The sequence below is a fragment of the Peromyscus leucopus genome, chromosome 4, assembly GCF_004664715.2.
Source record: "Peromyscus leucopus breed LL Stock chromosome 4, UCI_PerLeu_2.1, whole genome shotgun sequence".
Classification (NCBI taxonomy): Eukaryota; Metazoa; Chordata; class Mammalia; order Rodentia; family Cricetidae; genus Peromyscus; species Peromyscus leucopus.
The window spans coordinates 6,047,624-6,061,556 of NC_051066.1; the positions used below are offsets into that span (position 1 = coordinate 6,047,624).

The window sequence follows — 13,933 nt, forward strand, 5'->3', positions numbered from 1 at the left end:
TAACGGTTTGCTCATATGGTCAAAAAAGGCTGGAGATATACAATAAAAGAGGTCCAGATGGAAAAACCTCTAAACAGGTTACAGTGTGTTTAACTACGTGTGTAGGCTTAAGAAAAGAAAAAGGGTATAGTCATAGAAAGAAATGAATAGTTTAAAAATAAAAATAAAGTCTTTAAAGAGATTGTAAAAGTAGTATAGAAGAAAAAAGCCACATAAGATGGGAAATACACAGGGAGTCTGGATCCTGTGTGTTGCTGTGTTGATTTTGAACTTTTTGATTGTTGAAAAGCAAAGGACAACTTCAAAGAGACTTGGGATTGAAAGAGGGACTCTTGAAATAAACCAGCCTATACACTTTAGGAATGCCTTCATTTTTAAAAATGTATTTGTCAAATGGAAATAAAAAAATGCCTTGGAGTTTTGTTCCCACAGGAGACCTGTGGATTCCTTCAGGGTTAATATGGATCAGGTTTGATCAGGCAAGACCTGAACCTTGAGGTGATATCTGTCAGCAAAGGTTACTGCTGGTCTTCTCAGGACTTGGTCATTATCTCAAAATTTTCTCGCTAGGACCTTAAAGATACTTCATCTACAGACAACAGGAAGCAATTTGGAGAACACAATGTCCACATTCCCAAGAGGAGTGTGGGAGGCTTTTGATTTGGAGGGTTGTGGATGTTTGTTATTATTTAGGGGAATATAGTATATTGATACAAATTTAAAGTTATTTTTGTTACAATGTATATATGTTTCTACTCTTGTTTAAAGAATTTTTGTATATTAATAAAAATTTAAGGTTATTTTTGTTACAACATATTGTATATATGTTTCTATTCTTGTTTAAGGTATTGTAACTATGCAGTTTATTTTAAAATGTAAGGTAAATTTCTAATTTTTGAAAGCTGTTATTATAAACTGTATAGGACAATCAGGAAACATAGGTTAGTGGTCAGTCATTTATACCAATCAAATTTGTAGATATGTTAGGTATGCTTTCCAGTTCATCTAGAGATGTATTTTAGATAGATAGATGGTCTTCAAACCTTTCAAAGGCCTACAGAATATGGCATTTAAAATGTTTTGTTAACTTAGGGCTTTTCATGACAATGAGACACATCTGCTCCTGGCAGTACCAATTTACTTCAGAGATGATGGGCATCGAAGAAACTGCTTATGGAATTTGCTTTCATTGTGGCAATGTTAGCCACTGGGCAAAGAAACTGCTTTTGCCTTTGACTGCTGACAATGCGCTGTGCAGATTGGACATGCAGACACAGGAAAAAGACTGTTGAGCTTTGCCAAAACAAAACAGGACAGTCTTTCAAAATTCCTGCTACACAGAAGAGTCTGCCAGATATTCTGTAGGATGCACAGGAAAGTAACTGCTGAACTTTGCCAAAACAAAGCAAGACAGTCCAAAATTCCTGCTTCATGGGAAAGTGTGCCAGATACTCTAGGCCTGTAGGCTGAAGATGGATGCCCCAACGTTACAGAGGAACTTTGGGTGACTGTTGAGGCAGCCATATGTCTCTATTGTTAGGTAATATTACATTCTTCTGGGTCTTTGATGGAGTTGAAGACTAGATAGCTATAGTTGCAGTTTTCCGTAGTTATGATAGAAAGTAGATTATGTGTAAAACTTTGTATTCTCTAAGATGGATGGATGGTGGAGTGCTTTCTATGAATTTGCTAAATGTAAATGGACTGAATATTGTAAATTAATTCTTATTTGATAACTGTTTTGTTGTATAGTTTTACTGTGTTAAAGTTAAAACCTTTCTTATTTAGACAAAAAGAAAATGTTGGGGAATATTATTCTAAGCTGTGTTACTTTTTTTTTATATTACATTTGTTTAACTCTGTGAAGCTGTTACTGTGCCTGTCTAAAACACCTAATGGTCTAATAAAGAACTAAATGGCCAATAGCAAGGCAGGAGAATAGATAGGGGTCTGGCAGGCAGAGAGAATATATAGAAGGAGAAATATGGGAGGAAATATGAAGTAGCCAGAGAAGAAAGAGGATTCAGGGGCCAGCCACCCAGTTACACAGAAAACCATGGAGTAAGAGTAAGATTTATAGAAGTAAGAGAACAAAAACAAAATCCAGAGGCAAAAGGTAGATGGGATAATTTAAGTTAAGGAAAGGTTGCAAGAAATAAGCCAAACTAAGGCCGAGCATTTATAATTAAGAATAAGCTTCTGCGTGGGATTTATTTGGGAGCTGAGTGGCAGGCCCCCAAAAGAGAAAACAACCAACAACAGGCATCAGGATTTGTTTGACATCTGGATGAATGTAGATGATTCAAAGAAGTAAGTGGGGTTCTAGATTGTATCAGTTAAAAAAAAATCTAGGTGTGTTGGCGTATGCCTTTAAACATGGTACTTGGGAGGCAGAGGCAGGTGGATCTCTGTAAGTTTTAGGCCAACCTGGTTTACATCATGAATTCTAGGACAGGCAGAGCTATATAGAAAAATCCTGTCCAAAAAAAACAAAAAACAAAGCAACAACAACAACAACAACAACAAAAACCCAAAATCAAATGCTGCCTCCCTATGCCTTTTTTTTCCAGCATTAAAAATATTATGTAATTTATGTGTATGGGCGCTTTATCTGCATATACATGTGTGCACCACTTGCATCCCTGGTGACCAGGGAGGCCAGAAGAGGGCATTGGAATACCTTGTGACTGGAGTTACATATGGTTGTGAGCTGCCATGTAGGTGCTAGGAATCAAACCTGTGTCCTCTGCAAGAGCAGCCAGTGTTCTTAACCACTGAGCCATCTCTCTCCAGCCCCAGCATATTGCTCTTCTTGATGATACTTCTCTTGCTGATAGTTCACTTACCATTCCTTGGGTCCTTAGTTTCTCTTCACCCACTTGCTGTGCTGCTGTAAAATACATCTGTTCAGCCTTTCCATTGACCCCTGGGCTCCAAAGATATATGGACAAGTCACCTACTCCTAGAGATGGTGAACCTGAAATGCAGGCAACATTCTTGGCTCCTTTATGCCTCTGGGTTCACAGAGGCCAGCTGAGTTATATGCAACAGTGCTTTATACATAACCAGTGGAGGACAGCACAATTTCCTGCCCACTTGTCACTGTGATGAAACAAGCCCGTTAAGCAGAACTGTTCCTAGCATCTGTGTAGTGTCCCCCTGCCCAGTGTGTCCTTGTAAACGGAAGTTTCCTGTCCTGAATGCCCAGTCCCAAATAACTGACTCAGAGAATGAATATGAATTATAAATGCTTGTCTGATAGCTCAGGCTTGTTACTAACTGACTCCTACACTTAAATTAACCCATTCTATTTATGTTTAGCCCCATGGTTCATGGCTTGTTACCTCATTTTCTACATGTCCTGCTTGCTTGGCAGCTGGCTGGCATCTCTTCTGACTCTGCTCTCCTTTACATGATCCTCTGTTTGGCTTTCCAAACCTAACTTCCTACCCAGCTACCAGCCTGTCAGCTTTTTATTAACCAATGAGAGTAATACATATTCATAGTGTAGAAAAGGATTGTTCCACAGCATGTCTTGAATGTCTCCATGGGAAAATAAAAGCTTGTTTCTCATTCCTCATCTGCTTCAGTGCTGGAACCTTCCCTTCAGAATAGCCTTCTGTCTCTCTTATGATGTACACCAGCTGTCACTACCCAAATTCAGTGGGCTCTCTCATGGCCGAATCATTGTTGGCTCCAAAGACCAAGGATGGAGGGATCTGATAGATCCTTCCCAAAGCAGCCTGGGGCTCCCCCAGACACCAGACACCACCAGAGTGTGGGATTTGCAGGCTGAGGTCTCAGGAGCTGCACTGTGTCCCTGGTGCTGACAGCCATTGTTCCACTTCTTTCTGCTGCACAGGGGCTATCGACACTGGTCTGCTTCAGTCTGCTGGACAGTGGGCATGTCTATTGGTTGAGGTCCTTACACAGACTTAGAATCTCAAGACCAAGCTTAGCCAAGGATATATGCGGTCTAGGGTCCTCTTCATTTATTCCCTTGGCCTTTAGCCATTAGCCATTGGCCTTCAGTTTCAGAAACTGGAATTGGGAGAATCTCTACTTAGTCTCATGTTGTGCCAGAACCATACATACCGGTGGCCCCACCCCAACCCCTCTTTCCAGCTTGGCCTCCTCTTCTAGGCTCCTTTCCTCAAAGCCATTGCATTTGAAGAGGCGTCTTGCCATTTCCCAGCACTAGACTTTGAATCAATGTGAAGAACAGCTACACTGTGAGTCCTCAGCATCAAGTTTTAGAATTCTAGAAGGTTTAGTGTGCACACTGAGCCATCCTCTCTCCCTGGTTCACACACCAAGCGTTCAGTCATCACAGAGCTTGCTTCTCATCTCTGGTTGTGCTTGCTCACCCTGAGTCTCTCAGGTACTCTGTAGATGACTGCTTATGGAAAAGAAGGGTCTTTGTGTGAAACACTATTCCCAGTGAAATATGACCCAGGACCTGGGGGATCTGGAGGAGAGCCCCGAGCTGTGGCACAGTCAGATCCTCATGGCATGCCCACTTGAGTCGTGTGGCAGTTGATAGCATCTTTCACCATGAGGCGTTTGGGGAATAGACTGGCTAGAGCTTTGGAATAACTGCTGGGGACATGAGCAGTTCACTCTTGGAGCCCTGTGTTGTCCTAGAGTGTCCGTCCCCGCAGTGCTGTGTGTGTGTTGAAGGAGTTGGAAGCATCATGGCCTGTGGGCAGTGTAGCTCCAGGGCTTGTCTTCCGTGTGAGACTGGAGAGCTGAGACTGAGGCCCTGGAGCTCCCATGTCTGCCTTTTAAAATCTTTACTTGTATCCGGGTTTGACATACTGTGGACACACATTCAGGTGTTTCCTTTGGTCAGCTTTTCTCGTTTATTCCTTTTTCCCTCGCAGATACTATGATTTCTTTTCATTCCAGCTTTTGAATCGTAAAGACAAGACTACTTTTGAGAAACTGGACTACCTGATGTCCAAGGAAGACAACTACAAGCGGACTCGGGACTACATCCGAAGTCTGAAGATGGTACCCAGTATTCCCTATCTAGGTATGAGTCTCTGTTGGCTTATTTTATTATTTTTTTCCAAGTGACATGCTCAGTGACAAATGAGATGTTTTTCTAGTTTCCTGGAAGTAGCAGGGATCATGGATAAAGAAGTGGTTTGCTTGGTTCCTCGGGTTGGAACAAGCCATTGGTGCTTCCTAGGATAGGAACACTGCTGAGGTGGAAACAAAGATGCTCTGTTTCATACATCTAGACTCCGAGGACCCCAGGCTCCTAGGCTGCAAGGGCCTCAGCCTCCCGGGATATGAACAACACAGGCTTCCAGGCCGCAGCCCAGAGGGACCATGATGTCCACAGCAAGCCTCTTGCTGGTTCATGCAGATCTTTCCACACTGCGGGAGCCCAGGCATAAGCCTTCTGTTCTAGTTCTCTGAGCATTATTAATATGTCTCATAAAATTTGTGCAAATGAAATTCTAGTAACAACTGCTAAGTTTTCCAGTCATAAAATATTATGTGCTCATTAGCAGAATTGAGAGGAGGAGAAAATTTCTGTAGTTACCCATTAAAAAATATTTTGCTTTGTATCTCAGTCCTCTTGGCATGTATAAAAACTGTGTGTACTCACCCCAGCCCCCTGATGTTGTATGTGCTTCTCTGTACTTGGTGCCGTCCCTTCACCTGGAGTTGTCAGACTCAGTCCAGCCCTTCTCTGCTGCCCACTGCGCACAGTTTCTGTTTTCTGTGGTGAATGTCCTTGTGCCATAAAAACTTACATGTGCTTCTGATGATTGCTTTGGAATAACTTCTTGGAAGGACAGGTAGCTAGGTAGCGTATATGTACAGAGTACACCTTAAAGGTTTTTAAACAAGGTCTTGCTGCTGCTGCTCTCCTCCTCCTCCCCCCTTCTCTGCCTTCCTTCTTCTTGTTCTTTTTGATTTTTTGAGACAGGGTTTCTCTGTGTAGCCCTGGCTGTCCTGGAACTCACTCTGTAGACCAGGCTATCCTCAAACCCAGAAATCTGCCTGCCTCTGCCTCTGAGTGCCTCCCAGATTAAAGGCGTGTGTCATATGCCAGGCAGGCATTTTCTTTTTAAACCTGGTTTTCTTTCCTTTTTATCTTGTCAGTTTGATAGGTGCAAAATGCTGTTTGTAGTTTGGTCTTTGGTGGGAAGCTTCTCCAGAGGAGACTCCTGATATTCAGGGCTAGTCGAGTCCTTCCACAGACCTCCACAGCTTTGGAACTTCTCCTGTTAGTTCCCTGTACTTGGGTTTTCTGATTCTTTAAAGCCATCTTGTATTTTTTATTTATTTATTTATTTATTTATTTATTTATTTATTTATTTATTTATTTATTTATTAAGAAACTATTTATTTGATCCAACTTTTCAAAAATTATTAGCATGGAGTTTTTTTTTCCTCATTTAATTTTTGATTATAGTGGTATACAGCTTTCTCTTATAAATTTGAACTTCTCTCTATATGTGGTTATATTTATTTAATTTTTGAAACAAGGTCTCACTATGTAGCCCTGACTGGCCTGGATCTCATTCTGTATCCAGGCTGGCCTTGAACTCACAGAGACCTGCCTGCTCTGCCTCAGCAGCACTGTAATCCTATTGCTGGGAACACAGATGTGTTTGCTCTTTGCGGTCCTCACTAGTTTAGATTGTTGCCCCCCCTTCTCGTCTCTTCTTTTCTCAAGTCCACCCTGTTAAAGTTTGTCTGCTGATCTTCCCAAATAATTAAATTTTAGATTTTGAATTTTTAAGTCAGTCACGCTATCTTTCTGCTTATGAATTTACTGCATTTTCTTAATCTAGGACGTGTTTTATCTTTCCACATCTTAATGTCTCTGAAATTGATGATAAAGCATTGTAATGTTTTTAATTGCAGTAGTATTCTTAGTAATACATAAAGTAATATTCTTAGTAATGCCTTATAATCAGTGACATTCTAATTTGATGGAATAAGAATATATATATAAATATACATATATATATATATAAAGAAGGGTATATATAAATATTCATATATGTATGTTTGTATATCTCATAACTCTTTGACTGTGGTTTGGAGTGAGTATTTTAAGCTGCTTCCCTGGCTTTCCCCAGTGTGAGAGACCTTGCTCTTCTCTCTTTCTCTTTCTCTTTTCTTCCCCTGTGTAATCCTCTCCTTTCCCCATTCTCTTCTTCCGCCTTGCTGCAAGCCGCCATGTGTCTGTATGTGGTGGCTGTCCCAGGAGGGAAAGCATGCTCCTGTGCACAGCTCCTACAGCTGGTCCCTTTTTGCAAGATTGTCATCTAGGAAAAGAATTGGTGGTACAAAGGGTGGGGGGCACTGCCACCATGTCATTTAGGCAGAGTGGGTGCTCGTGTGGTTAAAAATGGTGTTCTTTCTTTCCCCAGCTCTCTCATTTTCTCTGAGACATGGTTTCATATATTTTAGGATGGCCTTGAAATCACTGTGTAGCCAAGAATGGTCTGGAACCCCGATCCTCTTACCTCCATCTCTCAAGGGCCATTTTTCTCTAGGAATCATTGTGAGAGCTGTTGTGTGTCACTCCCCTGTGTCTAGCCCTTCGCTACCCCTTTGGCTGTGTTATCTCATTGCATGATCTCAATGGCCAAGGCACTGAGGTTGTTGGGGTCATTTAACTGGAAAGTGGCCGAGCCAGGGCTGGGTACACATGGACAGGCCATAAGCTCTGAGATCGTAACACTGCCCCCTCCCATCTCTACTGTTCAGATAATTATTTTCCTACCCGTCCTGTAACAGGTTACTTGTTGAGTCTCTGTGGTTTGGGACATGGCATATGACATAGATGAATTGTCTCTGCTGTTCCTATGACACATCTTGTTGCTGGACTGCAAAGCAGTGTTGTCTTGGGGCTTCCTAGGTCATCAGCCTGTTCTGGCCACCTTGCATATCTGGATAGATGCGGCCCTCTTTGCTCTGGATCTGCTTTCTCTAGCAGGGGCTTTGCAGAGGTTCCCTGAGTCCTCTGCTTTCCTGTACAGCTTACCTGCTCTGGTGCTGAGTGAGCCCCTCAAGTGGCCATGTTCCTACCCCGTCAGCTGTCAGACGGCTCCAGTCCCCATGACACAGTTATGCTGCACTTCTCATCATGAATCAAAACAGCCATAGCAAAAATGAGTCAGAGGGGAACAGTAGGCTGTGCCTGGGCCTCCTGCTTCCTGTTCTCAGGATGGGCACTGACCACGGGCACTTGATCATGAGCATAAGAGAACATGAAGCGCGATCTACTGAGCTCAGTGGGTTCATCTGCCCTGATGGGGCTGGGGGCTCCATATCCTGCCTGACTGTCGTGGACGGGCCCTGCCCATTGGGCCCTCTTGAAAACCCAACCCGTCTGGGTGGACATGTTTATCTAAATGGGAGCAGTTACGTAATTCCTGGAAAGGACAATACAGGGGAAAAGTGTCCAAGCCATTTGTTTTCCCCTGGCAGAATCTCATGGCAGGTCTCTTCCAGGGTTGGGGGAGGAGCAGTTGGCCAGTCCCTGATGCTCCAGGTCCCACTGGTGACACCTGCTCTCTGCTGTAGCAGGTGTCTGCCCCGTCTGCAAGGATACATTTCCTTTTGGAGCAGTGCTGCCCAGTCCCGGGACTCCTCCGAGCTGTGTCGGTTCCAGGTGGAGACGGCTTCCTGGGCCTCACAGTTGCCGCTAACTTAACCCTGCTCTTTTGGTCCAGACTTCAGAGGCAGCTGGCTACACTCTCATATCCCAAGTACCCTGTAAAGCATGATTTAAAAGACAAAAACAAAAAACTGAGGGGCTGAAACGATAGCTCAGCGCTTAAGAGCACTGAATGCTCTTCCAGAGAATGAAGGTTCAAATCCCAGCACCCACATAGCAGTTCACAACTATCTGTAACTCCAGTTCCAGGGATCCAGTTTCCTCTTCTGGCCTCTGAGGGTTCCAGGCACATACATAGTGCAGAAACATATAGGCCCCAAAACACCTGCACACATAAAATAAATTTGAAAATTAAAACATTGAGAGAAAAACATTATATTAAAAACAAAACAAGGTGCTGGAGAGATGGCTCAGTGATTAAGAGCACTGGCTGCTTCTCTAGAGGTCCTGAGTTCAATTCCCAGCACCCACATGGTGGCTCACAACCATCTATAGTGGGATCTGATGCCCTCTTCTGGCATAAAGTAGTACATGCAGATAGAGCACTCATATACATAAAATAAATAAATCTTTAAAAACAAACAGACAAAACCCCACAAGACTTAGAATTAGTTTCTTCCAAACTGTGAAGTAGTACAGGGGGCGGACTGATGGTTTGTCTCTAAGTTACTGTGACAGCCCCTCCCATAGCACCCCGTTCTCAGTGTGACTCCCCAAGTATCTAGTTCTCAGTGTGACAGCACCTCCCCCTAGCACCCGGTTTTGATAGAGACAGAAAGGAAAGTGGGAGCGCTGGAGAACGGCTTCACCACTTACTGCTGAGTCCTTGTCTCGATCTAGAGGTATTTGGTTTTTCACTGTTCATTATTCCTTCCAGGAAATAACTAATAAAATTAGGAATGTGGTGGATTCAAAATGCCTTTGCACTGGTCTCGAAGTACTGTAGCAGTGTGGAAAATTGTGACGTCTCAAGAAACAGAGCCAGGCATCCATCCTGACAGCCCTGAGTAGTGGGGACACTGAAAAGTGCTTGGTAAACTTTCCCAGACTTTGAGTGTAAAGGAAAGTTCTAGAACCTGAGCTACTTTCTTCAAACAAGCAAGTCCTTCCATTTGGAAAGTAAAACCTTTATTTTTAAATATGAATTCTGAAGTTTAGAGCAGAGGCAAGTTCTTTGCAAGTAATTGGGTCAAACTGCCAGGCATGGAAAGAACCTTAAACACACACACACACACACACACACACACACACACACACACACACGTCCTCAGATGCTTAGTGTCTCCCAGAACAGCAAGGTGAGCTCCTCAGTGGACACTCAGTGGAGTCAGTCACACCTCACAGACCAGCCCTGAGCACTAGCTGAGTGCAAGGACTGAGACCTGAGCTGAGCATTATGAAGGGGAAGCTGAGGGACAAGCAAAGGGCCCACCTGGTCTTTACAGAAAGGTTTTCCAGTGAGCTGTGGAGCCCTGAAGGATGATGCATCAGGGAGGGGAGGGCCCCGACAGAGACGGCTGCTTATGCAAGAACTCTGAATTGGGGAAAACTTGTATGGTAGAAAAACCTGCTAGAGAGTCAGGAATAGGGAGAGGGGGTGTGTCAGAGGAGGCGGCTGGATGGGTTAGGGGCAGATCTCTGAAGGGCTGGCTGTAGGAGTGGGGAGCCCAGGCTGTGCCCTGGCTGGGGAGGCAGCAGGGACTGGGCAGACTTGAAACAAAGGCACTACTAGATTCACATTTGCATCCATCTGTGACTGTAGCGGGGGGGGGGGGGGGGGGGGTGGGCCCGAGCCCGAGGGGCTTCCCAGACGTGTGTGCACGAGTGTGTGGTGAGTCAGTGCAGTTGGAGCATCGGGAAAGGCCTTTCCAAACTACCCATCTGAGAACAGAGCCTTAGAAAGACCCAAGACGTGGCCAGTGTGCACAGCCCTCGCACCTGATGGAGGCCTGCAGCCCATCCTAGTCTTGGACTTTGAGAATTCAGGTCTGCTTTTGACTGTGGTTCCTCTTAACAGAGTTGAAAGAATGCGTATGGACAGGTGGTGTAGACAGCGCCAGCAGAGGCTTGGCACACCGTCCTCGGAGACATTCACCTAAGTAGCTATTACCCCAGTGGGGTCACTCTGCCCCAGACCAAATCCAACAGCAGCACATCAGAGGTGGCTGTTGGGAGATCAAGGTGACCCCAAGTTGACCAGCATTTTGGGTAGTCTTTGCCTTTAATGTCTAGCAGAAAAAAAAATTCCATTCCACACGCAGGAAGCCCAGCCTTTTTCAGTTCCCACCCCGTGTGTTTCGGAGAATCCCCTAGGAACAGTCATTTGTTCCATAGCTCCTGCCTTACTTACCGTTGCTGGGGCCGCCACTGCATGCCTGGCCCAACTCTCTGACCCCTCTCATTCTTCTGTTTGTCCAGTTGCCTCCTGCCTTCCCAGCCTGGCTCTCTAGCTGGCCATCCAGTCTTCTTGCTCAGCTGAGACAGCAAATCGTGAGGACTGAAAGGGGTATCGGTGCCAAGGAGAAGGCCTAAGCTGGATTCAGGGATGGGTGTGCCCTGAGCCATGGCCCTGCCGTTCTCTTCTCTGCCCCTGTGGCCACAGTCCTATAGGGACCTGACTGCTGCCCTTCTCTCCAGCTGAGATGTTTAAACATGCTTCCCCCTCCTCAAGGCAGGTGTCCAAGCCTGCCTGGAATCCAACAAGCAGGAAAGTTCTTCCCTCTGACCCCAGGCTCAACCAAATGATCTCAAAGGCACTTTAGCATGCAAAATGCCCCAAACCTTTTCATTATTCTGTGGTAAGCGGCATATTGTTTCAAATCACTTCCTTCTAGAAGGGAGAGAGTTACCTTTTGTTGTCTAGTCTCTGGATTTGTTACCTTAAAAGTTAAATTTCTCTAGGACATCGCAAAAGGCCAATGGATATTATTGAATATCCCCAAATTTCACTTGTGAATGAAAATACCCCACAGTTTGACCTATGGCTTACACAATCTCACAGTCCAGGTGGATACCAAGTTTAACTGAGCTCATGCTGGGGCTAGGGTTCTACCCAGCCTTTAGGACCTTTAGGGGTGCGTCCTTAGTTCACCACCTCTGTCTTCTCGGAGATAAACAGTGGTAGGAAAACACAGTGGTCAGGAGAGGAGCCCCTAGGGCAGGTTGGCTCCCTGCCAGGCTAGAAAAGCTGCCATCAGCTTTGCTGTGGGTCAGATTTTGTCTGAGCCCACATAGTGAGCTAAGGGCATGCTGTGCACAAGAGAACGTTCACGTAGCAGAGACCTGGGTTCTCACTGGGGCACCCATCCCCCTGGCTTCCTTTAGCCTTTGGGTCTCTAAGGAGAAAATAGCATTAATAATAGTCACATGATTCATGTGACAGGCACTTGATGTTGGTTATCTGAGTCACCCAACCCTCCTTGCTCTTCGGCACTATTTTTAGCTTATTTTGCCGCTGCAGGGTATGAATAAGGTCAATAATGGAGTGACTCTTAGAGATTAGATAAAGACAGTGCCCACTCCTTCTTACTCTCTGGGGTCACCCATCCTGCAGGACGCCAGCCACCCTGTGCTCTGTAGTCCTACGGAGAAGCCCCTGTGGCACAGGAATAGATTCTGCTCCAGAACTGAGCCTTCACATGAGAGGCCGGCCCCAGCTCACAGTTCCCTGGTGTGTCCCTAGAGACCTGGAGCCAGAGGCATCTGCCTCAGACAGGCCTGTGTTAGCACTCCACAGAAACTTGAAGGTGATAACGGCTTCTCGTTATGAGCCACCAAGTTTTGGGGTGTTTTGAGACAACAGGAGGAGGTGAGGGTAATGGTCATTGCCAGCCTCCGTACACCTCACTTCGGTGGCTCTTGATTTCTCCGTTGATGTTGGAACAAGAATGAACTGTCACTGTGTGCAGGAAATGATGAAGTTAAGAGGACAGTGCTCAGCCCTCCAAAGCTGTCCTACAAGGACGTCCTACAGGTGTGTGGGGGGGTGCACTGGCAGCTCTGTAAGAGGAACGTTTCTGGATATGACCGTTAGGGTCTGGAAAGGCCTTGAAGGTTGCCCTCAGATATAGCAGAGGGTCCTGGGCTCCGGGCATAGGAGGGAAGGCTCCATTCCCATGTGGCCACCCAGAAAGGCTGTACATTGGGATGGCACTGGGTGCCCACTCTAAAAATTCTTTAAAAATTATTGCTTGCTGTGAAGATGACCCACACTACAAAGCAGTCTATGAAGTAAAATGTGAAAGCTGCTCTGCCCCTCCCCAGAGGCACTGCTGCTGGAAGCTGTCCACACAGGCCACAGCTGTCAGTGGGCCATGGTGTGACCCTGCGCTTTCTAACTAGATGGAGCTTTCATAGTGTTTGTGCTGTGCGTGTTTTTCTCTACCCAGTGTCCTAGAGCCTGTCTAACAACTGTAGATAGAGCATGCTCTCGTTCTTGCTGTGGTCCTGTGGAGCCCTCAGATGCGTTGGTGTTGCCCATTTGAGAAGCTGTGATGTTTCTGTTTCCCCATCCACGGGTAGCACAGTGGGGACACTGGTCATCTGTGCTTGTCTTTGCCTGGCGGAGTATTCCTAAGCACAGGAGCTCTAGGATGGAGATGGGCTTCATGGTAGCTGCCGTCTGGAAACCCTCTGAGGAGGTTGCCATTGTCTGTCACCCATAGTTTTCTTTCTCAGTCTCCTAGATACTACTGCAGCCTTCTCAGAAGACATCTGGACTCCAGCCTAGAGTGTAGGTGTTTCCAAATTCTCTGACAAGTATTATTAACTGTGGTGGTCTGAATAGGTATGGGTGTCCATAGACTCATGTGTTTGAACGCTTGGCCCGTAGGGAGTACTGCTGCTAGGTGGTGTGGCCTTGTTGGAGGAAGAATGTCACTGTGGAAGTGGGCTTTGAGGTCTTATGTGCTCAAGCTAGGCCCAGGACAGTTTTCCTTTCACTGCCTACAGGTTAAGATGTAGAACTCTCAGCTCCTTCTTCAGCACCGTGCCTGCCTGCATGAAACTGTAAGCCACCCCAGTTAAATATCTCCTTTATAAGAGTTGCTGTGGTCATGGTGTCTCTTCACAGTGATAGAAACCTTGACTAAGACACTAACCTTTCTACCCTGCCTCTGCTTCCTGGTTACCTGTCCCAGTCCCTCTTCCTGTGTGCCCTGCCCTGCACTTCCTATGGAAAGCAGGCTGGCCTAAATCCTTGCCTGGGGCTGCTCAGCATTGTGGCCTTTGAGGGGGTGACATACTTTTTCTTGTTCCTTTCTGTCACCGAGATGAGGGTTG

General features: G+C 45.5%; 1 protein-coding gene across 18 annotated transcripts in view; it reads left to right on the top strand.

The window, feature by feature from the left end:
- Ralgps1 (Ral GEF with PH domain and SH3 binding motif 1) overlaps positions 1 to 13,933 on the top strand; it is a 243,429-nt gene that overhangs the window by 109,853 nt on the left and 119,643 nt on the right. For all 18 annotated transcript variants that reach the window (XM_028884775.2, XM_037204526.1, XM_028884779.2 and 15 more), the window contains one exon: positions 4,909 to 5,035. In XM_028884775.2, the coding sequence (XP_028740608.1) occupies positions 4,909 to 5,035 (127 nt within the window). The remainder of the gene's footprint in view (positions 1 to 4,908; positions 5,036 to 13,933) is intronic.